Source organism: Zalophus californianus, chromosome 8 (assembly GCF_009762305.2).
Source record: "Zalophus californianus isolate mZalCal1 chromosome 8, mZalCal1.pri.v2, whole genome shotgun sequence".
Lineage (NCBI taxonomy): Eukaryota > Metazoa > Chordata > Mammalia > Carnivora > Otariidae > Zalophus > Zalophus californianus.
In genome coordinates this window covers 16693198-16720382 of record NC_045602.1, presented here as the reverse complement: position 1 = coordinate 16720382, position 27185 = coordinate 16693198, and the positions used below count along the sequence as shown (strand labels likewise).

The following is a 27185-nucleotide window of genomic DNA, read 5'->3' as shown; positions in this document are numbered from 1 at the left end:
CTGAGGAGAGGGTGCAGGGAGCAGCCACCTGGTCTGAGGTACACACCTGTGCTATCTGGGACTCTTGCCGTATTGTTGCTGTTGCTGCCAGAAGAGAGAGCAAGAGAAAGAGGAAACACATAGCAGCCAGCCAGATGCTGGAGAAAGCTGTACTCTTCAGGCACGTTAGCACTAGAGCCGGGCATTTTTTCAGTCTTGGTGCTATTGACTTTTTGGGCTAGTTAATTCTTTGTTGTGAGTGCTGCCCTCAGCACTGTAGGATGTTAGGCGGCATCCCTGGCTAATCGGATCCTGATTCACACTGCTGTCTAGTCTTTCACTTCACTGAAGACATGTCTCCCTGTTTCTCCTTACTCTTATGGTTTGTTTTAATTTTGTGTGTGTGTGTGTGTGTGTGTGTGTGTGTGTGTGTGTGTGTGTGATCCTATAATCCAGAATAGTTGACTAGTCCTATACCTTCTGTATTTGCTTGTGTATATTGAAAGTTGCCTTTTTAAAAATTCTTGAATATTGCCTTTGGCTCAAAGCTTTACGTCTTAGCAACTCACTATATTGTTTTTCTCCTCTTATTTAGAAATGGACTCGGAAATCAAGGAAGAAGTTCCTGTGCATGAGGAATTTATTTTATGTTGTGGAGTTGAAACCCAGGTTCTAAAATGTGGGCCCTGGACTAACCTCTTCAATGAGCCAAGAGCCAATAGGCCTAAGCTGCTTATTTTTATTATTACAGGTAAGTTTAAAAATCTGGATGAGGAGTCTATCTACAGATACTTACAATAACTTTTTCAGATTTTAAAGAGAAATTGATAAATATAAAAAAACTCTGTGGAAGGAAATAAAATTACTCAAACCATTGATAACAACCACCCTTGGTTCTTTAGTGGCTGGGCTTTTTGGTTTTTTTTCTCTGCATTTATATTATGTATGTTATGTTGTCTGTTATATATATTTTAAATCATAATTGGAAGTATACTATACATATAGTTTTACAATCCACTATTTAAAATTCCTTAATATTTAGAATAATTAGAACTATCACATTTTTGACAGTTTTCTTAATATTTTCTGTCTCATTCCAAGATGATTATAAGTTTAGTAAAACATTTATCCTGAGATTTGGCAACTGAGTCATTTGTGACTTTTGCTGGATCACTATCAATAGAATGTTAGGTATGGGTAGATGCTTGATTGTAGGTATTCAAAGTGCTTTTAAAATTGTGAGTTAGAACATATTTATATCAGCCTGAAAGATTAAAAGTGAAACTGTAAATATGTATCGTATCATATATAGCTAAGTCAATGGGGTATTATGATTGCATTTCCTTTTTTTTTTTTTTTAACAATTTTATTTGTTTGAGAGAGAGGCAGAGATAGCAATAGAGAGCACGAGCAGGGAGGAGAGGGAGAAGCAGGCTTCCCCTGGAGCAGGGAGTCTGACACAAGACTCCATCCCAGGACCCTGGGATCATGACCTGAGCCCAAGGCAGACGCTTAACCGACTGAGCCACCCAGGTGCACCGCATTTCTTTTCTTGTATATTTTTTCTTGTTTGTTCTCCCTGGGTTAATGATTGTCTTATTTGCTTAGTTTTTCTGTTTTTGAATCACTATTTATCCTTAAATTATTCTCTAGGAAGTGGGAAAAAAAAATCCTCTTACTGGGTTTGAGTAATCAGTCAGGTTTTGTTTTTTTCTTTCTTTGGAGATATCCTTCACAGAACTCTGTTCTTTGGCTCCAGTCTGGACTGACTGACCTGTGGGTCTGCTGCACAGGCCATCCTGGGGATTCTTTTCACTTTCCTCCTGGGTTAGATTACATTTCCCGGATCCCACATTTTCTTATTTCTTGGTTTATTGCTTAAGCACATCTCCTAGTAACTTCCTGAGAATAGGTGCATGGGAAGTAATCTTTTAAAGATCTATCATGTCGGAAGATGTTTTAGACTTCTAGATTGCAGATCATTTTTCCTGACAATTTAGAGGGCGTCTTAGCTGTTTTCTAGTACCTTGCTGTGGATGTTTTTTCATCCACTGTAAGCTTTAGTGGACCCTTTTATGCCAGAAACTCATATACTTCAATTCTAAAAGCTATGTTTTTTCTTTTTTTATAGTCTCTTGTTTCCTGGGTACATACATTATCATTTCCTCTGGCTTCTTGCATTGTTAGAGTTTTTACCGTTTGTTTACATTAGTGTTTGTTTTTCCTCAAATGTTTGGTAACCCTTTCATTTTTCAGAGGAAGACATAAACAGCTAATTGAAATCTTTGTGTTCAGTGATGAGACTTGTCTACAGTTGCGCCTAGAGTGACCAACCATCGTAGTCTGAGAGATTTTCCAGGACACATGATTTCTGGTACTAAAACCACAACAGCCCTAGGCAAAACAGGATGGCTGGTCACTCTAGGAATCCTCATGCTAGGGTAATCCATTTCACTGGAGAATTTCCAGCTTTCATATCTGTAGCTGTTTCTCGGGCCGTTCAATTTTTCCAGGAAGGAATCTTCCAGTATCCAGTTTGAGGAGTGGAAGCCTGTTTGCTGATGTTCAGGGCTGAACAAGGGAAAGAAGGTTGGGAGTTTCAGTGTTTAGTAAACAATTGATCTAACCCCTTCTCAGTATAGTGCTTCTGTTTGCGGCTGGCCTAAGATTCCTGATCCAAAACGTCTCTTCCATGGGGCACCTGGGTGGCTCAGTCATTAAGTGTCTGCCTTCGGCTCAGGTCATGATCCCAGGGTCCTGGGATCAAGCCCTGCATCGGGCTCCCTGCTCCGCGAGAAGCCTGCGTCTCCTCCTCCCACTCCCCCTGCTTGTGTTCCCTCTCTCGCTGTCTCTCTCTGTGTCAAATAAATAAATAAAATCTTTTTTTAAAAAAAGTCTCCCGTTTAATCTCTTCTGGAAATAAAACTTCCAGTCTCCTGCCATGATGTAAAAGTCTTTTTGGAAAGCAGTCTGTTGACATCTATTAAAATTAAAAATACATATGCTTTGCTAGCAGCGAGGGAGAGTTTGAAATTATAGACATGACACATGCTATTTGATGGAGCAGAGATTTGAGGCCAGGGCAGAGCGTAGAATTGAGAAAGTAAGTAGAAACATTGTCTTAGACTGGAGATGGAATATTCTTCTGAGGCGAGCATGAAGGAGGTGAAGTTAATTACTCAAGTGGAGAAGCGTGAAGGCATGTCAGAGGGAGTAAAGTAGTTCGTGCCTCCTGTTCTCTGCTAATTAAGAGTTGAGGTGATCTGTTGAGAATAAGTATGGCAGAGGGTAGATAAGGGCCCTGAGGAAAGTAATCAGCATTGAGAATAGCAGATACGTAGGATGAAAAGAATTATCAACCAAAACCAAGTAGAGAAATTTTGAGCAGCACTGTGATGGAATAGTGGGTGTATTGGGAGTAAGATCTGAAAGAGTAGAAGGCCTATCAGAGTGAGAATGGTTTGAATGTTAACCATTTCTGAGTAATGAGAAAATCTAAGCCTGTGATTCTTAAAGTTGGGGTCGGGACCAGCAGTATCATCCGAGAACTCCCTAGATATGCAGGTTCTGGGGCCCCATTGTAGACCTTCTGAACCAGAAACTCTGGGGATGGAGCAGCCTCTGTTTGTTAAAACAGAGGATTGTGATATGCACACCACTGATTAGGACGTAGCTCATTGTATAAGCTTAATGTACCTGAAGTTCTTTGAATTTGATCAAGGTAATGAGTTATGAGACAAAGATGTTGGCTCAGTGAATCCACCTGGAATTTAAAATCTCCTGACGTGGAACGGCAAGTGAAACTGTCATTTAAGGATCAAGGTTTTCGAGGAAATGTGTGAGAATGACTAAACAGTTGATAGATGGAAATGGAGGCGGAGAGGTTGTTACAGTAAAATGGATTAGTAAGTGGAGCTGATTGCTCACTGTGCTTCCCCACTCAGAGGTGCTCATTCACCCACTCATGTGCCCTCGGTAAGGGGAATCCTGTGTTGCAGAAGTCTTTGCTTTCCTTGAGGCATAAGAGGTGTTAGAGAAGAGTGCCTGCTCTACTACACAGGCTTGAAAGGAAGAGTCCGTGCTAGGGGAAGGCCAGGTTTAACATACGATGAAGAGGTAGATAGAGGGAGCATTCGGTGAACACCTGGTGGAGAAAGGGAAACTTAAAACATTTGTTTTATGGTGTTGCTGTTTTATAATGCTTTGACATTTTCAGATGATACTTAGTTTCTTAGTATTCTTTTTTTTTCTTTTTTTTTTTTTAGTTTCTTAGTGTTCTTTCATGTTTGCCCTTCTATTCTCATTGCTGCCCTTGGCCCTTTTTCTTGGAGTTCATGGGAGCTGTAGGCTGGTGCTGCTCATTAGTTTTTGGAATTCAGAACTGTATTTTATATTTGGGCTGAGTCTATTTATACTGTGGGGAAAATTAGTACTTAGAAAAAGTAATTACTTTTAAGTTGGTAATGATAATGAGGAGTGATTTATTAGAATCCACAGATTGAGGAACTTTTAATTTCATCTTTTCCAGTGAACCTATGTTTTAGAGTTTTTGTTAAGTAACAGTATCCTTGGACTTTCTTTAAATAGGGAAATGAGCAAAGGAAGCCAATTTGAGAACTCACTCTAGAACATATTGAGTCATTATAACTCTCAAGGGGTCATCTGGGTATAATAGTCATGTAATGTATCTTGTATGGAGTATAGTGATTGAAAATGGAACGGACAAGGCTCCTTAGGTAAGCCCAAAGTTCTGTCCACCTGACAGCCTTCTGTATAGATGCTGTGCCACATTAATTTTATATGTGGCAGTTTTTGTCCCCTACAAGATTAACTGGAAGGTATAAGTCTGCAATTACAGTGTTGAATGGTTAGAGTTTATTGACAGTTGGGGTCTAGAGATGGTCACTGCAGCCCGTTATATGTCGCTCAGGCATTTGACTATATGTTCAGTCAAGTATGTGTTTATAACACATTTTGATATGCTTTGATAAAGTGTTTTACTAGCATTTTTATATTGGAATGTTTTCAAACATCCCTACACCTGAAGATACAAATATACATGCAGGCGTGTGTATGTATCTGATTTTAGTTGCATAAACAAGACCCTTTTCAATCTTTTTTGGTTTCCTAACCAAGAAATTAAGTTCCTGGCTCATAAAGTGTATATGTTACACTTATGTAACCATAATATTTACATGGCGAAGTATGCAATGACCTTTAAATAGTGCGTTATGTTTTCTACTTCCATCTCAGTTGTGAGTTGGATCTTCATGTTACTTACTGGCCATTGTGGACTCTTCTGTTTCTTCTGGAGCCAAGCTTTTCATTGCTTGAGGGCCTTTGCACCTGTTCTTCCCCTGTCCTGGTCTCCTACCTCACATTTTTACAAGGTTGATTTGTTTTCATCTTTTCAGTCGTAGCTAAATGCCGCCTCCTCAAACATTTTTCTCAGGCCACCCTAATTTCTTCCCTTCTCTACCACACGCTGTTTATTTCCCTCATAGAAGTTAGCACACTCTTGAGTTATCTTATTTACTTATTAAGTTATGTGTATATATTTTCCTACTAGACTATGAATTACAAAAAGACCTTTATCTGTCCTGTGCCTGACACAGTGACTTCCATGTAGTAAGTGGTCAATAAATAACTGATAACTAAAAGAATATACAAAAGAAGCTATAGCCTGACTAGAATGAAATCAGAATGGAGTAGTTGACATTATCATTTACTTAATGATGATAAAATGGTGAACAAGAAAGCTTAAGATCTTGTAGTCATTAAGGGAAAGAATCAAAACCCAGAGATAGGGAGAAAACATTGTTTTATAGCAGTTCATTAGCTAGTACTCTTCAGTTTCATATTGTAACTCATCATAATTATTGCATCTAAATCATGTAGTTGTTACCTCTGGATTCTTCTGAAACCAGTTTTAACATGCTATACACCTTAAACCACAGAACGTCACGTGTCAAATTTATTCAATAAAAACATAAATATGTAATAATAATGTTAGCAATAATAGCTACCATTTATTCAGCATTTACTATGTGCCAAGTATCATGCAAGGGATTGCCTGTGCATTACCCCTAATGATAATGCCAGCTACTTTGTGGGCCTTTTGTAAGATTAACTAACGGTATGCAGAAGATCCTAAACCAGGTAATTTATGCTCTTTTTTAAATTCATTATTACTGTTTTCTTTTGTATATTCTTCCAGCCATCAAATATTTATTGAGCCCTTATCATCTGTGTGATCTTGGGCAAGCTATTTAACCTCCTTGTGCCTCAGTTTCCTCATCCATACAATGGAAATAAGAATAGTACTACCTCATGGGAGGACTAAATGAGTTAATACGTGCAAAACACTTAAATGCTGCCTGGCATGTAATAATGTACAGCACTTTAAAATGTGGACTAGGGGCACCTGGGTGGATCAGTTGGTTGAGCATCCAACTTGTGATTTCAGCTCAGGTCATGATCTCAGGTCAGGAGATCAAGCCCTGCACTGGGATCCACACTCAGCGGAGAGTCTGCTTCAGACTCTCTCTCCTTCTCCCTCTGCCCCTCCCCTGCTTGCTCTCTCTTTCTCTCTCTCTCTCAAATAAATAAAATAAAATGTGGACTGTTATTATTTTCTAGCCTTATGAAAACTACTGTAAAACTTTGTGAGAGACATAAAACATTTGAATGAGACATGACGCATTCCTAAAAGATTATACTCAGTAATGTAAAAAAATAAAATCTTTCTAAATTAATGTATAAATGAGATGAAATTTCAGTCAGAATTCCAAAAAGATAAAATTGAAGCTGGTGAAAGTAATTCTAAAGGTTATGAGACCAGGCTAGAAAATTTGGGAAAAATTAAGAGAAGGGACTTGCCCTGTCAGTTACTGAAACATTAATAAATAAATTAATACATAAATTAATAAATAAATACATACATACATACATACATACCCAAGACAGTAATCAAGACAGTATGGCACTGGCAGAGGAGAAAATAAGTAGAATTATTTGGAATCAGAATTAGCAAGCTGGGGGCGCCCGGGTGGCTCAGTCAGTTAAGCGGCTGCCTTCGGCTCAAGTCATGATCCTGGGGTCCTGGGATCAAGCCCCACGTCCAGCTCCCTGCTCAGCGGAGAGCCTGCTTCTCCCTCTCCCTCTCCCTCTGCCTGCCACTCTGCCTACTTGTGCTATCTCTCTGTCAAATAAATAAATAAAATCTTATAAAAAAAGAGAATTAGCAAGTTAATGTAAAAATTCAGTATTAAATTCAGAAGACATTTCAAATCAATGCAGAAAGAATGGATTATATAATAAATGGTCTCGGGACACTTGGCTAATCACTTGGAACGAAGTTGGATTGCTACTTTGTACTTTACACTCAGAAATATTCCAGACTTACTGAAGATTTAGATATAAAACATGAAACAGTGCTACCCACATCCACCACAGATGTTACAGCCTTGGTGCTATACACCCCTCCTCTCTTCCTCCTCCTCAAGCTGCCCCATGTCAGTCATGGGGCATATTACTGTGTTCGAGGAAGTTTCTGTGCTATTTAACAAAGATGACACGAGCACAATAACAAAGAAATTTGGAGCATGGGTTAGTAGGTCAGAATGCAGCAGAAGCAAAATAGCAATATGAGTGAATAGGCCGTTTGTTACCGTCATGGCTAGACATGACAAGTCTGAAGAGCCAACATTTACGCAGCACTTGTGTATCAGGCAGTGTTTAAGTACTTTACATACGTTAATTCACTTAGTTCTTAACGTGACGTACTTGATTATTATCCTCATCTTGTGGACAAAGAAGCTAAGACCCAGAGAGGTTAGGTAACTTGCCAAAGGTCACACACTTGGTAAGTAGCAAAGCCAGGATTCGACCTCACACAGGCTGGCTCCAGAGTTTATGCCCTTAACCACTTTGCTTCTTTGCCTGTCTAGGACACTGAAAGATGCAGGTAATGAAGAAATCAGTGTCATGTGACAAGGGTGGCAGAGGTTCAATCAGTGCAGCAAAACCATGTCATGTAATTGCAAAGAGGAGAAAACCTAGTAGCATGAAGAAATAATAAATTGATTGGCAAATTAATATTGATGGAAGTGGACCAGTATCTGTGAAAACATTATACAGATGATGATTGCAGGATGAAAGCCCCATTTCACTGTCTTTTCCCCTAAAAATGTATCAGATTGACTCTTCTTCTAAAAGGTCATTATTCATTCTATTTCTCTATAGCAAACCCATGTCAAAAATACCTTCTGTATATACACAAGAAAAGTCTATATGTATTAGTTGGTGGTCTTTTTCCCAAAAGGTGAAACTATACATCTGCTTATAATATTAGTACTTGTGATAAATGATGAGGAAACCTCAGTAAACTCCTCAAAGTACTGTTTGTGAATGATTCTTACACTGATTTGTTTTCATGCAGCTTGCTAACTAAGCACAGTAAAATCTTGAAGGGCTTTAGAGACAGGATTATAATGACTTTGAACTACTAGGATGGTCATGGGAAGCCTCTGAGAGGTGTTTAAATTAGGATACTGCTATGAGTTGATTTGAAGTTTGAAGGTATCTTTCTGGGTACCCTGCAGAATGGGCTCCCCGGGGACAAGAGTAGATAGAAGGCCCATGAGGAGGCTGCTGCAGGAAACTCAAGGTGGTAATGCTGATGGAGAGACATGAGATGCATAAGATGTAAGATCTGTTTTGGAAACAAAGTTGACAGGACTTATTGGTGAATTGGAGGTGAAAAACAGGGAGAAACCAAGAGTGACTCCTGGTGTTAGGACTTGAGTATTGGGGTTTAGGATTGGTGGTTCCTTTATTAAGCTGAGGAATAGGGAGGAAGAATTTATCTTGAAACCATTGGGGAACAAAGCAGGAGCAGAAATTTTCTGAGTGATCATTCCCAGACTTACGGTATAAAGGATATTAAAATTGAAGTGTATATATAAATGTTAGTAGATTTGTAGAAGAAAGCGTGAGGTCAAATGGATCCTTCTTTTCCACTCTGCATATCTTATGTGAGCTTATTGCTTTAGTTAACTAAGGTCTGTGTTTCTTTTCTTAGGTAATCCAGGTTTTTCTGCCTTTTATGTACCATTTGCAAAGGCTTTGTACTCCTCAATAAACCGACGCTTTCCAGTTTGGGTTATCAGTCATGCTGGACATGTTTTGGTCCCCAAAGGCAAGAAGATTCTTATAACCTCAGACGGTATGTCTTTATTAACATCTCTTTTCCTTTACAGCGAGTGGGTATTCATGTGTCTAGAAAGTCTGCTAAGGTTAAGAGTTACACCATTGGAAACCTCTGCTTGTGGCATTGGGCGCATGCTGCCACGTTTTGGTAATTTTAGGATTTTTAAAGTCCTTTTCATTTTCTGCAGGTAGTTTTCTCTAAAAATTTGAGTAGATCAAACAATTGTCTAAAACTTGCCTTCTCTGTGGACCAACTAGTAATCAGCTATATATTTATTGATCAAGCACTATATTTCCAGGGCTGTACTAAGAGGAATGGTGGAGGAAAAAATATTGTAAGCCATGGTCCTTACTCTAAAGAGGCTCTTACCCTAACATTTAGAGAATGATGAAGTGATAAACTCTGGCCTGCTGATAATGTGGATATTTGGGAAATAAGGGAAAGAACACGGTATGGGTTCGAAAAGACTGTGGAGTAGATGGGTCCCAACAGTTGAGTAGAATTTGGATCCAGGGGTTGTGCGGAGTGCAGAGGTGTAACAGGCAGAAGACATAGCGCAACAGGAGAGATTCAGTAGGTGTGCTGCTGGTGCTGGGCAGGGCCAGACCTAGAGGAACCTTGGAGCTGGGGAGAGAGCCATGACTCCATTGGTAGACTCCTGGAGGCCTTTAAATGGAGAAAGTAGCACCAGGTAGCTGCAAATTACCTGCTTCTAACATATGAAAATTCAGCATTCTCACTCTTCTAGAAAAGAAAAATATAACTTCACTTCTCCGTAGGCATTCCATTTAAGGGCCGTTTGTCCCAAGCATGACCCTTAGTTAATCTGAGGTGGGGGAGAGGTGGCTGTGGCTCTGGTTTGCTCCTCTTTCTGGTATGCTTCTCCTATGGTATGCGCATCTTACTGAGCATCTAATGATAGGGGAAACTGTGTGGGGAAGGAGGGAGAAAAGAGCAGGTGATACAGGAACTCTCTGTGCTAATCTCTTCAAATTTTTTATAAATCTAAAACCATTCTTTAAAACAAAACCTGTTAAAAAAATACTGGAATTTAAAAATAATTTGGTATTTAGATTTTGCTTTTTATCATTGCTGTAACAGAAACCGTAGATTAGGTAGCTTCATTAACAGGAATTTATTTTCTCATAGTCTGGAGGCTACAGGCCCAACATTAGGGTTTCAGCATGGTTAGGTTTTGGGGAGAGCCCTCCTGGCTTGCAAGTGCTCTCTTTCTCTTTGTGTCCTCATATGACAGAGGAGAGAAAATGATTTCATGTGCTCCAGGAAGCTCTCTGATATCTCTCCTTACAAGGCCACTAATCCCATCATGAGGGCTCCACCCTTATGGCCACCTTTAATCCTAATTAACTCCCAAAGGCCCTATCTCTCAATACCATCACATGGCAGTTAGGGCTTCAATATAAGAATTTTAAGGGACACCGGTACCTGGGTGGCTCAGTCGGTTAAGCATCTGCCTTCAGCTCAGATCATGATCCCAGGTTCCTGGGATCAAGTCCCATGTCAGGTTCCCTGCTCAGTGGGGAGTCTGCTTCTCCCTCTCCTGCTGTGTGCGTGCTCTCTCTGTCTCTGTGTGTCTCTCTGTGTCAAATAAATAAATAAAATCTTTAAAAAAAAAAAAAGGAATTTTAAGGGACACAAACATTTAGTCTGTAACAGTCCTGAGTAGGGATGCTATATACCAACATTCCAAATCTGATCACAAGTATAGGTCAGCATATACATGTGAACATTGCACCTGAATAATAGTAAACATACAAGTTACTTTTTGAAACATTTTTACTAAATATTTATTCAGGTTTAGTAGTTGCCTTTGGTCTATCCTCAAAAGTATTTCCTGACAGTTTATAGAAACTGGTCCTTTTTGAAGCCTTGACCCTATTGAGTAACAGAAGAAGTTTCTAAGTGGAATTTCTTTGCACATTTATGAACATCTGCAGGTATGCTAAGTTTATAAAAATTGCTTTATTTGAAGAAGTGGGTGACAGTTAAAAGATGATTCATATTTTTATCCACATCCTATTTATGGCTCTTAATTGGAGCATATGGTCAAGACACAATATAATTATTGCAGAATTTAGGAAACAAAATCACCATCATGCATACAGGGTAGGTACTCTTCAGTTCTGTAGTTAGTATGGAATTTGGTTGTCTTTTCTTTTCCCTCCTAAAGCCATAGCTCAAACTCTTTGTGTGTCACCTCACTGTGAACATCTCAGTGATTCTTTTTTTTTTTTTGAGAGAAAGAGAGCTCCCAGAGCACAAGCAAGTTGGGGGGTGGCGGGGAAGGAGGGCAGAAAGTGAGAGAGAATATTAAACAGGCTGCATGTACTCCATGCACTGCGCTGATGCCTGCAGCTCAGTCTCACAACCCATGAGATCATGACCTGACCCAAAATCAAGAGTCGGACACTTACCTGACTGAGCCACCAGGTGCCCCACAGCTCCCCAGTTCTTGACCTCTGTCTTACTTCTCACATATAGTAGTATAGATCAGCTTCCTGAAATCTTAGGTCTGGTTCCAGAATCCTGTGTTAACTTTAAATTGATAACGTCAGATACCAGCTCTTGAGGATGGAATTCAGTCTCCTTTTTTTCCCCCTAATTCCACTAAATTTAGTCATTTTTGAGTACCTGCTGCGAATATGCCTCTTTGCTAGCACTTAGGGAAAAAGACACCTGTACTTAAAACACATCTGTTGCACTTACATTGTTTATGGTTAGGTAATGTCACCAGCCAGACTTCCTGTGTCCTCCTCTTTAAGGCATCACATGTAAGATTACCCTCCTCAGGAAACCCTCTACTCACAGTTTCCACTGTCAGTGCTCAGGTCCTTGGTGAGCCTTCTTTGTTTCCATACTTCAGCCACTCAGAGTTCTACTGCCACCTTCACTACCTTGTTTACTGCCCTAATTATCTTCCATATAGAATTACAGATCTATAGATTCAGAGCGATCCCTGTAAGAATTCCCACCAAAATTCCAATTGTGGCATTTTTCACAGAAAGAGAAAAAAATCCCAAAACTCATGTGGAATCATAAAAGTCACCAAATAGCCAATAAATCTTGAGAAAGAAGAACAAAGCTGAAGGCACCACACTTCCTGATTTCAAACGATATTGCAAAGCTGATAATCAAAACAGTAATAGCACTGGCATAAAAACAAACCAGTGGAACAGAATAGAGAGCCCAGAAATAAACACATATGTATAGAGCCAATTAATCTTTGACGGGGGCTCCAAGAATACACAATGGAGAAAGAGATAGTATCTTCAATAAATGGTGTTAGGAAAACTGGATATCCACATGTAAGAGAATAAACAGAAATACACATAAAATTAATTCAATACTTAAATTTAGGACTGGAAATCATGAAACTTCTAGAAGAAAACATAGGGGAAAAGCTCCTGTCAAGGTCTTGACAGTGATTTCTTGAGTATGACACCAAAAGTACAGGTAACAAAAGCAGAAATAAATATTGGGACTGTGTTAAACTAAAAAGCTTCTGCAAAGCAAAAGAAACAATCAACAAAATGAAAAGGCAACCTGTGGAATAAGAGAAAATATTTGTAAACCATCTATCTGACCCAAAATGTATAAGGAACTCATACGCCTCAATAGCAAAAAAACTAATAGCCTGATTTAAAAATGGGCAAATTTTTCCAAAGAAAACATACCAATGGCCAGCAGAAATATGAAAAAGATGCTCAGCCTCACTAATCATTAGAGAAATGCAAATCAAAACTACAGTGAGACTCACTTCACTCCTGTTCAGATGACTGTTATCAAAAAGACAAAAAATAACACAAATTGGCAAGGGTGTGGAGAAAAGGGAACTCAGCACTGTTGGGACAACCATTACAGAAAACAATATGGGAGCTCCTCAAAAATTAAAAATAGAACCCCCATATGACCCAACAGTCCCACTTCTGGATCTATATCTAAAGGAAATGAAATCAGTATCTCAGAAATATCTATATACCCATATTCATTGCAGCGTTTTTCACAGTATGTGGATAATTCCAAGATATGGAAACAACTTAAGTGTCTGTTAATGGATGAATAGGTAAAGAAAATGTGGTATACATACGCACACACACACACACACACACACACACACACACACACACACACAATGCAATATTATTCAACTATGAAGAAAGAAGGAAATCCTGCCATTTTCAACAGCATGGATAAACCTGGAGGATATTATGCCAAGTGAAATAAGCCAGACACAGGAAGACGAATACTGTATGATCTCAGTTATATAGGGAATCGAAGAAAAGTCAAACTCATAAAATCAGAGAGTTCTATGAGCAGTTGCCAGTATTTGAGGGATGGGGAAATGGGGAGATGTTGGTCACAGGGTACAGACTTCCAGTTATAAGATGAATAAGTTCTGGGGATCTAATGTACAACATGATGATTTTAGTTAATAATACTATATTGTATAATTGAAATTTGCTAAGAGAGTATATCTTAATGTTCTCACCATCACAAAAAAAAAAGAAGGTGGTTATTCCCTCCATCCCAAGCCTCCTGATGGCAGTGGCCTCAGTTAGGAGTGCCTGCTGTGCTTGCCTGGTACACATCACTGGTAGGGAGCTCCACAGACATTTCCTCCATGGGGGCCCTTATTTATGGCTGGGCTAGGTCTTGTGGTTCTAATTATGATTGCAGGATGCACTTCAGGAAGACACCATGAGGGAACTTTGAGGAACAAGATTTATTACCTACAGTTTCTTGAGGGTACATGGAAGGGGGAGCAGACCTGGGGCCCTGCCTTTATTAGAGCCCGAGGGTGGGGTGCCTACAGTTTTGCACTTCCACTCTTTACTGGCCAATGTAAGGCATAAGAGCCAGAGTTAGGGCTTGGGAAGGAAGAAGTGGGTCATACAAGAAGTCAGTCATTACCCAAGGCTTTCTGAAAGGTACGTTTGTGGGTGGGGTGGCCTAGTTCCTTATCTGGTTGTTTTACTAGCAGTTGTGTCATACAGGTGGTAATATGCTTATTCAAGATGGATGTCTTTTGAAATGGAGGCCTAGTCAATCAAAACCTTAACGTCAGGCACTTACACTACATTATGTGAGGTGATGGATATGTTATTTTGATTGTGGTAATCATTTCACGGTGTATCCGTATATTAAATCATCACATAAAAACAATTATGTGGTTCAACCTAAGTATATACAATTTTTATTTGTCAGTCATACTTCAATAAAGCAAAAAAAAATTATAGAAAGTGGAAGATGGGTACATGCAGATCTATTATATGTTCTCTCTACTTTTATGTATGTTTGAAAGTTTCCACTATTAAAAAAGAAAACTTTAAAGAAAGAAAAAAAATTATAGAATCGTAGAGCTAAAAGTATCCACATCAAATCTTACCTTGAACCCTTATTTTTCCAAGGAAGGAAAGTAAGGCCCAACAGGGCTAAATCACCTGCTAGTGAGTGGCAGAACCTTGACAAGAAGCCAGCACTTTGATTGTTTAGTTCAGTGTTCTAGTCCTGTTGGTGGGTCATCTTAGGTGACTAATGCAAAGTGCTAATGAGACTCCGTTTTTAGGTTTAGTTACTCTGTGAGCTAATTCTCAGATTGACCCTTCCATGATCACCAGTTATACCTGGTCTGTGACCCTTTTCCTGCTGTGGTTCATAGGGGAACAGGGTAATGGGGTGTAGAAGAAACAGTGCAACTCATGGCAAATGCTTGTATAAATACTTCAAAGTGCCTTTTTTCATAGTATCTTTTTCTCTGTGTTAATGCACACTCGTGTGTGTCTGTGTGTGTCTGTGTGTGTGTGTCTCTGAATGCAGTTCACTTGAGAGTCTTTAACACTTCACTTAAAGACTAGGGTATACTTTGAAAGACAAGTAAATATTGATTACCTAGCAGTGAAAGATTTTAAGAGCAGTAGTGAGGTGAAACTGAATATACAGATTTTGCGTCCTTGATTAAAAACATGTATTTAAACAGCCATTGTATTGAAACGTGACTGAAGGTGAACAGAATGTGTAGCAGATACTTGCTTTGCTATGAAATATCTTAAAAGATACAACTTTATTGTTCTATGTCCAAAGAAAATTTTAGGTTCAATACCATAGTTTTTCCTTTGTCAGGAAGTGTATATGTTTGCTTGGGAGTGTGTTTTTACTATCTTAGGCTGTGTTTGGAAAACAGAGGTGTTAGAATTCTTCTTAGAAAACAGACTTGAGGGACACCTGGGTGGCTCAGTAGGTTAAGCATCTGCCTTCCGCTCATTTGGCTCAGGTCATGATCCCAGGGTCCTGGGATCGAGTCCTGCATCGGGCTCCCTGCTCAGCTGGGAACCTGCTTCTCCCTCTGCCTGCAGCTCCCCCTGCTTGTGCATGCTCTCTCTCTCTCTCTCTCTCTCTCTCTCTCTCTCTCTGACAAATAAATAAAATCTTAAAAAAAAAAAAAAAAGGAAAACAGACTTGAGGTGACTTAGTCTGTTGAGTGTCTGACTCTTGATTTCAGCTCTGGTCATGATCACAGGGTTGTGAGATCAGGCCCAGTGGGGCTCCGTGCTGGGTGTGGAAATGGCTTGGGATTCTCTCTCCCTTTCCCTTTGCCCCTCCCCTGTGCATGTACGAATGGTCTCTCTCTCTCTTTCTTCTCTCTCAATAGATAGATGATAGATAGATAGATAGATAGATAGATAGATAGATAGATAGATAGATAGATAGATAGATAGATAGATAGAACCTTTTTTGAAAAAAGAGAAAAATGGAAAACAGACTTGATTAACATGCTAAACCTCCAGAAGCCTCCAGCCCTGCTGGTCTGTTATTGCTGGCCTGTCATCTTAACTCTGTCAAGAGATAAGCCCAAGACAGAAGGAGCTAGGAAGTAGTGAAAATAACCTCAGGATACTCAGTGAAGAATAATACATCTTTCATGTATGTAGGTCATATGTCTAATTCCTACATTCTTAACCTGGGTGAGAAGCTACGTACTGGATTACTTAATGAGAGCAACGTTCAACTCCATTATCACAGTAAGCCCTTAAGTGAAGACAAAATCAAGCATTTGGACATGAAGAGCAACTTTGAAAGTTGCAAATAGATTCAAAGGGTAACCATAGATCAGGGCTTCTCAAATTTTGGCAGGCATCAGAATCACCAGGAGGATTCATTAAAACACAGATGAGTGGGTGTCACCTCAAGTTGTTGATTCAGTAGATGTGGGGTGGGACCTGAGAATTTGCATCTTTAACAAGTTCTCGGAGTAATGTTGATGCTGTTAGTCCTAGGACCCTATTTTCAGAACCACTACCATAGATCTTGAGGAAAACCAGTTGAAATGATCTGTTTTGTCTCTGAATTTCTGGGAAATGTCTTTAGTTCTCATTTTAAATTGACATCTTATTATTTATAACTTTGAGTATGCTTATTGCTTAGGCTGCTTGTGTACTGTTGAGTTAATAACTTAGTAATTGGAGCCTGGTTCCTTTGCTACCTAATGAAAACAGTGCCATCTAGAGGCATTAGCCCAAAGGGCCACCAGAGGGCCAAAGGAAGCTGTGGTTTTCTAGAGAGGGTGAATGGGCAGCTCCTCATCATCAAGGATTTATTGACAACCTACTAGGTTATTACGTTGATACCACGGGGTCTATAAAAAAATAGACATTCCAGTCTCTTCCTTGTAGGTTAGTGACTTTCCATCTGTGTTCTGAGGAGCCCAAAAGTTCTATGAAGGGCAGGCGGGGCTCTGGGCCCCACCAGCACCCCCATTCAGCCAGACAGTTCTGCTTTCATCTGTTTTACATATTGAAAGATATGTTTGCAAATGCATGCTATGGTAGATTGTTTGGATCAGCAGAACAGATAGATTATTCATCATCCAAAGTTATTGCTCTAAAGTACCAGTTTTCTGACATGCAAAATATGGTGTGAAAAATATGTAATCATTGAGAGAGAGGACATAAGCTGTAACCACCCATCAAATGTTGAAAGTATGTTTTGCTTCATATTAGCACATGTTAAAATTATGAACAGTTGGAAATAATATTCTAGTTGCACCACATTATCACAATCATAAAATGAGTATAATTGGGAGAACAGATGTTCACCAATGTCAGGAGGGGGTGATTCAAGACAAAAAAAAAGTGTGAAAAGAAAATGTGAGGAATTAGAAGTATAAACTTTTTCTGGCTTTGATTTACTATAGAGTCAGCTTACTTGACGGCAGATTCATTATCAACTATTTTAAGTCGTTTGTTCAAAAAGTGTAACATAAAAGCTAGAAATCACATTGGTTTAGTTTCAGCTGATAAAACACTACCTAAAAAAGTTACACAATCTTTCAACTAATGATGAATTTGGGTCATGCTTATCCAGAGAAACAATAAACCACTCCCATTCCAGTATTCAAACAGAAGGAAAGAGAGAAAAACAGTCGGGTGTTCTCTCTTGCCAGGACCATGATTGGCAGAGGAACATGGAGGCAGAATGGAATGGCTAGAAGAGCCCAAGGCAGGAACAGTCTGTCAGTCAGTCTCGGGGGCTCACAGTCACTGAAAGTAAATGAGTCTGTGAGTAGGTGGGAAGAAACAGGAAAAAAAACAAAGGGTGGAGCCAGAGAAGTTAGGAACCCAGCACATTGTTAGAGGCTCAGGGAAGGCGAAGTGGGAAGCGCAGCAGGACCGCGGAGAGCAGTCGTGCAGTTAGTTAGTGGCCCACTGCCCGGCCGGCCCACCGCCCCTGTCTTCGTGGGCCTTAGCATCTTTTCAGTGCTCGCGACGGTGGAGCCCAGACTCCGTGGTGGTGGCCGGTGTCCTCCTTCATCTAGTAGCAGCCTTCCTTTCCGACCTCATTTGCTCCATCTCCCTATCAACCACAAACAGCCGCAGAACTCATCACTGTCCAGAATTACACCTTATACTTTTATGTCTTTGGCTTTTTTTATTTGCTAAGTCAATAAACATTATGTTCTCCTCGCTAAATTAATCTCTCGGTCTCTTTCTTTTTCTCTCTCATTTCCCGTATTTTCCCCACTGAAATCCATAGCAGAGCACTGGGTTTTGTTAGGTGGAAAGCATCATTTAATGACCCTGGTTTTTAACCATCTATTTGGAGAATAATAATAAAAAATTATTTTTGTAAGGTATGTTTGGGGTTTACAAAGTTTTGTTTGCTTGATAGCAGTTTTAAATAGGATGCCTACCTACTGTAAGCTAACCACAACCTGTGTTGCATGCCTTAAAAGCTAACATAATCGCACCAATGTTTAGATGCAAGGAGCTTGCAGAAATACTTAGGGGGCCAGGGACAGTGGAGGCCTAAACTATGAGAGTATGCTTTCACATCATCTTAGTAAAGTCAGGGTACAGTCATGAAAGGAAGGCCTTTGGATCAGTGAATTAAATAAGCATAAAGAATTAGGGACAGTTCTCATCTACCCTTTCACTGATGTTTTGCATAAACCTAGTTAAAGTCCTTTGGGGCTTTTGTATTCCACTGAGAGTAATGGAGAAGTGAATGGTAATTTCCCCTATAAAACTGAGATAAGGTAGGTGGGATCATCATGTCAAAGCATTCTAAAGTAAAATTTTTTATTTTGAGAAAAAAATTTTAAATATAGAAAAGTACAAACAATAGTGTAATAGTCCAAGATTCTGTTACTCGATTTTCTCTTCATAGTTAACACTTGGCCATAATTGCCATATTTGCCATAATTGCTTTAATATTTTGTTAATAAACAAAACAGTACAGAAAAAGTTCCATTTTTTTATGCACAATGAATCATGGAACACTACATCAAAAACTAATGATGTAATGTATGGTGGTTAACATAACAATAAAAATTTAAAAAAAGAAAAAGTTCCATTTTTAAATTTATTTTTATTTTTTTTTTTTAGAGATGGGGGGAAGGAGCAGAGGGAGAGAATCTTAAGCAGGCTCCACGCCCAGCGAGGAGCCCAACATGGGGCTTGATCCCACAACCCTGAGATCATGACCTGAGCTGAAATTAAGAGTCAGGCGCTTTACCTACTGAGCCACCCGGGTGCCCTGATAAAATTCCATTTCTTAGATCCCATCTCCAGTTTTACTGTTGTAAATTTCATGTCTCTTTTTATATTTTTGGTGACATTTATGTAATGATGAACAACATATGATACTGTTTTGTGTTTTTAAAACTTTACCTAAAGAGTAAACCATATAGATAGATAGATAGATAGATATCTTCCTCAAAGCATTCCTTAAAATATGAAGTGCTCTTTTTAGCCTTTTAATCTCCACATGTAGGTTGTTTAAATTATTATTAAGATACAGCTTTGGAGTAATGTTGGGGGCAGGATGGAAGAGTTCACAAGTTGAGAAATTCTGGTATGAGATTTGGAGAGTTACTGTGTGCAGACTCAGTCCTAGCAGAAGGCTCATGTAGCACTAATCTCCCAATTTTGTTAGTTCTATGGTCACAGATGACTTATAAATAAATCTGCTTATGTGATAATATATAGTAAAACTTATGCATTTATATTCGGTATGTACCTAGACATACATATATGTGTATGTATTATTAAATTTAGGCCATACGATTGCATTCAGATATATAAAGTTTCACATTTATAGTAGTGTGCATTAGTAAAGAATATTTTCTAGATATTTATCTTGGTTTATTTGGAGAAGGTCCCAATAGTTTTCATGAATCCAAAGGGGCATTACCTTTCAATTGTGATGCAGTAAAAATTTGTTCTTTTTTCAAGGAAATGCTTGAGATATACTTATATCAGTGTTTTATAATTATGTTTTTATCTATTTGTTTGCTCTTATTAGATTGTGAACTCCTTGAAGATAAGGGGAGCACATTGTATTTATATCTGTATTTTCAAAGTCACCTTCGGTCATTTAGTCACTGTTTTCTGTCAGAGTAGTCAATTTAGTTGACGTAAAATAGAAGAAAATAATAGTTATCAGATACTTGTGTCCTGAAGCTGTAAGGAATACATAATATTTTGATCCAAAATTGACAAAATTTTAATTACTGGATCAATCAGTTTGTATAACTAGATGAAAAATAAATGTGAAGTACTAATATTACTTAATTCTTCTATGAACTATGTAGGAATAGATTATACATACCTTTTGAAATAAACTCCAGAATCAATAAATGAGCTACAAAGTAAATTCCATAGAAATGGGTCTAAAAAATAGGGTCAGGTTCTTTTTTTTTTTTTTTTTTTTTGAGAGAGTACAAGCAGGGGGAGCTACAGAGGGAGAGGGAGAAACAGACTCCCCACTGAGCAGGGAGCCCGATGCGGGGCTCGATCCCGGAACCCCGATCGTGACCTGAGCTGCAGGCAGACACTTAACTGACTGAGCCACCCAGGTGCCCCAAATAGGGTCAGGTTCTAAAAGGGATTTGTCAGTATCATATTTAAAACCATATCTTGATAAAGTTTATGTTCCAAAATTACTTAGTTGATTGTAACTTGGAGTACATTTTTCTACAGGAAGAATGGCTTAAGTAATTTCCATATCATTCTTCTGATCTTGGTACAATTGAATATAATTTTTTTTACTGTATTTCATGGAAAGTTAATGATTTCTAGCATTTTTTTCAGAGATATTAAAATAATAATAGGCGTGAAAATATATGATGAAGTATATAGTCCTTTAACCTTTAGTTTTTGCTAGTAAAATAATGTCCAGATAGCACATTTAATATTTGCTGTCATTATTATTTCTAGAAAGTGTTTTCTCCTCTAACCTCATGACTACAGCAGACACTAGTAAGTAATATCTTTATCTTGGAAAGCTACTGAGCAGTTCCCAGAGGTAAAACCAGATTTACTTCTGAAATATTCATTTAATTAATCTTTTGAATTATAATGTTCATTAAAGTTCATCTGAAATACAATCTTTTAGAATCTTATTTCTGGTGTCAGTGAAGTTTTAAAATGTTTACTGCATTTAGCTCATTTTCTTTCTCTTTGCACTATCCAAGTAAATATTCTTGGTATATATTCGAGGGAGGACTTAAATGACAGGAATTGAAATGATAGCAGTCGTAACTCATTTCTCTCACAATTTATGCCAGACACTTGTGCTATGTGCTTTAAAAGTATTATGCTTACACTCTTAGGAGGCTAGAATTATTATCTCTGTTATAGATAAGAGGACACTGAAGCCAGATTAAAAGATTTGCCCTAGCCACCAAATTAATAAGGTGCTCAGCTGGGATTTAGACCCAGATTTATCTTATCTCCAGCACCCATGATGTTATTACACCATGTTGTCCCAATGAAATGAAGATTTTTACATTTTCAAACCATTATGTATTTTGAAAAATAAAGAATTTGGTTTGCAAGTATTACAGATGTTTGTTTGGGGGTATCTGAGAATAATATGATCCCTTCTGGGTGGAGTGATCAGAGCAGATAAACTGAAAGGGGAGCATAACATACTCAAGTGTAATACTCAGTGAACATTTGCCTTTGAAGCTCTCAGGAGCCCTACCAAGGTCAGACTTCCAGATTCTCTTCCCCATTCTGTTTTATGCTGAACTTCCTTGTTAAACAGAGAACGGATTCTAGGCTGACCTAGGAAGGTCAGAGCACATCTTAACCTGAGAGATCAGTAATACCATGGAAAAAGGGAACTAAGCCTCATTGACTCAGTAAAAAGGTCTTCAGTAACTGTATGCCAGCACTGAGGGACAGAGATAAGCAAGACATAAACTGTAAAACAGGAGTAAGCTCGGAGTTGGGTGGTAAGATAAACATGGGCTGCTGGGGGACCTGAAAGGAAGGCTACTCCACCCCCTGCCCACTGAATCATACGGTGGCTTCTCAGAGGAGCTCACACTCGCTGGGAGTTCGAAGGAGGAAGAGGAGTTAGCCAGATTAACAAGGGGAGCTGAGCACTGAAGGAAATGGAAACAGCATGCACAGGTAAAACTGAAGAGCAGTCCTTTGCAGTGAGTTCTGGGTGTCTTTCAAATGAGCTGCATTGTGGCTCATTACAGTTCGCATCAGTAACTTGTAGGAGTCGAAGGCAAGAAATTTAGTATTTCAGTAATTCAAACTTTAATAAACAATTTGCTACCTTGTGATATTTTGAAATATTACAGGTGCATAGGGAAAACCTATTGAAATTTCCCATATTTATAGACTACCAGAGCTGGCAGCATCCTCAGAGACTATCCAGTGAGTTCATTTTTTTCACTCCACATTAGTATTTACTGTGTGCTAGTCACAGAGGACACAGAGGAAAAGGTGGACCTTGCCTCCAAGGAGCTCACAGGCTACGAGAGGAAATAAACAGACAATTATACAAGTATGATAAAGTGCTCTAATAAGAGTGGAGGGGACTGGTTAAGCACAAAGGGAGGCTCATTCATTTTTCTTGGAGATTAGCTAGATAAAGTTTTAATTAGCTCTTGAAGATTTCAGAAGACAGTTCATTTATGAAAGGAAGAAAGGATATTTTAGGTTAAGACTGCTAGTTAAAAGGAACAATTTACAACATTTCTCCTTAAGCCCTTCAGTCTAAGTTTTTCAACAAAGATTATCTAAAATAATGAAGCCGTGTCATGGGTTTTCTTAGTTGTCTATTAATAATATAAAATAGCCTAACCAGTGGTTCTCAGTGTGTGGTCCTGGGACCAGCAATATCAACACCTCCTGGAAACTTAGAAATTTTTTTTTTTTTTTTGAAACTTAGTAATTCTTGAGCCCCAACCCCGACTTACTGAATCAGGGAGTCTGGTGGTGGGGCCCAGCAGTTACCACTTTCCTAAGACCTGCAGAAGATTCTGATACGTGATCAAGTTTGAGAGCTAGTGGCCTGAGCTAACTGTAGTTCATGGACTAGTTGAAAGTTCATGGACTTTGAGGACAGAGAGACCTAGGTTTGAATCTCACTGTTCTCACTTCATAGATGTGTGACTGTCAGTCTGTCACCTAATGTCTGTGAGCTTTGGGATTTTCATCTATAAAATGAAAATAATGCTTCCTTTCTGGGGCTGTTTTGAAGACTTGTTGATGTCATTTAAGTAAAGTGTTTAACACTGTAGCTAGCACATTGTAGGCTTTAAATAAATGGGAACTACTACTGTCGTTAGTTTTTTTTTTTTTTTTTTAGTTTTCCCAGTGAATTTATTACTTTCCCTTACTGAGTGAAAATATATTCATATTTTTGCTTTTAGATTCAAATGCTCCAGAAATTAACGACATCTATGGACTACAAGGTCAAGTGGAACACAAGCTAGCTTTCCTGAGAACTCATGTGCCAAAGGAAATAAAACTTGTGGTCATTGGCCATTCAGTAGGCTGCTATATTAGCCTTGAGATTTTGAAGCTTGCTCCTGAACTCCCAGTAAGTATGCCCAGTGACTGTAGGTGCTAGATTATGCACTTGTGCAAATCCTTCTCAGCTTTCCTTCCCTCTTTTGTCTCTTGGTCTAATTGATAAATATAACAGAGGGGGATATTTGGTAGCTGCCTTTATCTTTATCCATATTACTGTGGGCCTATGTGGGTGTATGTTCATGCAATTTCCATGTGTTTTAAAAAAATAATACTGAAGGAGGTAGAATTTTCCAGATGAATGCCATTTAATCTAGGGTTATCTGGAAATCTGAAGTTGCATATAACTTGCCATTTATAAAGGAATACTTAAGAGTAGTCCCCAGCCAAGACCTAGATAAGAATCTGTCTTTATCGAGAGAATATTTTGCAAATGTTCGTGCCTCCTTTCAAAAGGAAGAAAATTTATCATCATCATCATCAATAAGCAAACAGCTATCCTTATGGAACACTAAATCTTTATTTAGTCATAAGCCTGGATCCTTCTCCATTCTATAGATTGGCAGCCTTTTTGGGTTCATTCGTTCACAAATGATTGGGTACCACTGGGTGTCAGATAGTAAGTGAGATGCTGGAGACACAAAACCTATTTAAAGTGCCCAAGAAAGCTAGTAAGCTAAAAGAGACTTCAAAATAAAACAGAAACTCATACTCTCAATAACATGTACCATTGAAAGGATCTATTGAATGGATGCAATTCACAACATAAATTATTTCTTGATTCAACAAACACATATTAAACACTGGCCATGTGTCAGGCCCTGAGCTGTGTTTTGAGGACATCCCAGTGAATAAGACAGTCTTTGAGGTAAGAGAGTCCAAAGTCTAATGGAGGAGACACAGTAATCCACAGGTCTGGTAACTACTGGGTAGGAGCATGAGGGAATGCTATTTAACCTTGTAATCTGAATGCAAGAGAGGAAGTGATTCCTTCCTGGAATCTTGGTGTCCTAGGACTTTGACTTTTCTCATTCCATATGATAAAAATTTCGAGAGGAGTTTCAGAGATCCCTGGAAATTTTCTTCTACTTCTACCAGCTTGGCAAACGTAGGTCTCACTCATAATTGCCCTTAGGAAATGTACAACTATAGCCTCCCTGGGTGTGGTTTTTAATACCAAATGGAGGTTGGTAATTTTCATTTATTGGGTATAAGAAAACGTATTTTTCATTTCTAAGTGTGATTTCAATAAATTCAGGACTGCTTTCCATTGACTGTATTATTGTTTCTCCTCTTTTTTTCCATAGAAAAGCCATCTTAATTGGAAAGGAGACTTTTTGTTTTTAGCATTTTGCATGGCTTCTGATCTTTTTTGTGTCTTCTAAATCTCCTCTAGTACTGTGTGATGAGGTTACCTTTTTTATGGTGCCCAGCCCTGCCATTCTGTGGTTCTGTCTGCGCAGTTGCCAAAAGCCCTGGCTCTAGAGCCAGGACACCTAGGTTCATGTACCTGCTGTGTATTTTGTCTGTGTGACCTGGGACAAGTTATTGAGTATCTCTGTACCTCCCTTTCCTCATCTGTGAAATGGGGATAATAATATGTTCTCCAAGGGAGAATTAAGAATGGTGCCTCAGCCTTAGAAGTTTCCTAATAGGTATTAGCTGTTATTATGATGATGGAAATGACAGTGGAATCATCGGCTCAGTCACTAGGTTAAGTACCATATCAGTTATCTACAGCTGTGTAACAAATTGCCCCAAAATATAATGCCATAAAACCATACATATTTATTCTCTCACAGTTTCTATGGGTCTAGGATCTGGCCACAACTTAGCTGGGTCCTCTGCTTCAGGTTCTCTCATAAGACTGCACTCAAGATATCTTCCAGGACTGTAGTCTCATCTGAAGATTTGAATTGAGAAGGATGTGCTTCTAAGCTCACTTACATGATTGTTAGCAGGACTCCGTTCTGTGAGGGTTGTTGGACCGAGGGCCTTGGTCCATCAGTGGCCTGTGGGTGGAGGCCACCCTCAGTTCCTTAATATGTGGGTCTTTCTAACTTGCCTCATTGGAGCAAGTGTGGTAGAAGAGCCAGAGAAAGTCTGCTGGCAAGATGGAAGTCACAGACTATCCCCTAGTTATGGAAATCACATTCCATTACTTGTACAGTATTGCATTTGTTAGAAGCAAGTCCCTAGGTCCAGCCCCCACTCAAGAGGAGCAAATCACACTGGAGCCTGAACATTAGAAAGTGAGGGTCATGTCAGAAGCTGCCTGCCTCCTCCCCCACTACTACAGTTAGTATTTCACTTGTGATGTACAAGCAAGCATATGGGTACATGGATACATATAAATTAAAATGCCCAGTTTACTTCCCAGTGCAGGAGGTGAGTTGGTCCTGTCTAATAAAACACAGCAAACTGATATGAAATACAATTTGGGGTTATTAGTTATCCCAGGTGTTTTGAAAACTTAAAAAAAAAAAAACTTGAAGAAAAGAGTACTTGCATGTGTGAAATAATAATAGCATTACTATTTGTGATGGTTAATTTTATGTGTCAGCTGGACCAGGCTAAGGGACAGCTAGATAGCTGGTAAAACGTTTCTCAGTGTGACTTTGAGGATGTTTCCAGAAGAGACTAGCATTTGAATCAGTAGACTCAGAAAAGATTTGTTCTCACCATTATGAGCAGGCATCCTCCAATCTTTTGAGGTCCCAAATAAAACAAAACTCAGGAAAGGGGGGGTTCTCTCTCTCTCTGTTCTTGAGCTGAGACATCCATCTTTTCCTTCCTCTGACATTGGAGCTCCAGGTTTGCTGGCCTTCGACTCTAGGACTTATACCATCAGCTCCTCCAGTTCTGAGGCCTTTAAACTCAGACTGAATCATACCCCTGGCTTTCCTGGTTCCCAGCTTGCAGATCGCATACTGTGGGACTTTTTGGCCTCCATAATCATGTGAGCCAATTCCTATAATAAATCTCTTTTCATATATATGCATACTTATGTATCCTATTGGTTCTTTTTCTCTGGGGAACCCTGACAAATACACTATTCTATAAACATAGGGGGGAAAATATTCATTGCTGAGTCCTTCACAGTCTATTAACTTAATCACTGATCTTTTTGGTTTTTGTTTGCTTCCCATTGATTCTGCATGTATTGTATAGTTTCTCTTGTGCATATTTGCGAACAGTTGTTAACACATTTGTTTTGAACCCATCTCTCCTTTTTGGCATGCACTCACATGTCTATTAGGAAAGAAGTACAATGCATCTTAAGGTTAATGCAGCTTCTTATAGCTCCTTTTGCTTTAGAGCTTTCTAATTATTGCTCTCCTTGCAGGAACCGTGGTGAAAAGGGGAAAGGGAAATGAGACATGAGCGTAACGTAGTCTCTTTGTGGAGGCATAACTCATACTGCGATTATAGAGTTTTCAGAGACATATAAAACTGTGTTTTCTTAGAAAGGGTGTTTTCTAGAAAATAATGCGTGCAATAAATTGTCCATAAAGGTCACCCAGGGAGGAGGGTGAACATCTGTATGTTTTTTTTTTTTTTATTTTCAAAAGCTTTGTCTGGTTTCAATTAACTGCATTGTTGAAGTCCCCCCACCCCTCTTTAAACACCTGGCCCAGTTAATATCATTGTTGTGATCCCTGCTGAAGTGTTGAAATTTCAGTGTCTCTGGGCTACTCTAA

General features: G+C 39.0%; 1 protein-coding gene across 3 annotated transcripts in view; it reads left to right on the top strand.

Annotated features, from left to right (window-relative positions):
• The window catches only part of LDAH (lipid droplet associated hydrolase), a 109028-nt gene that overhangs the window by 14551 nt on the left and 67292 nt on the right, over window positions 1–27185 (top strand). For all 3 annotated transcript variants that reach the window (XR_003524691.1, XM_027622501.1, XM_027622500.1), the window contains exons 2-4: window positions 575–730; window positions 9062–9205; window positions 23385–23554. Coding sequence is in view for 2 of the 3 variants with exons in the window: in XM_027622500.1 (XP_027478301.1) it covers window positions 575–730; window positions 9062–9205; window positions 23385–23554 (470 nt within the window). In the remaining variant the exon portion in view is untranslated. The remainder of the gene's footprint in view (window positions 1–574; window positions 731–9061; window positions 9206–23384; window positions 23555–27185) is intronic.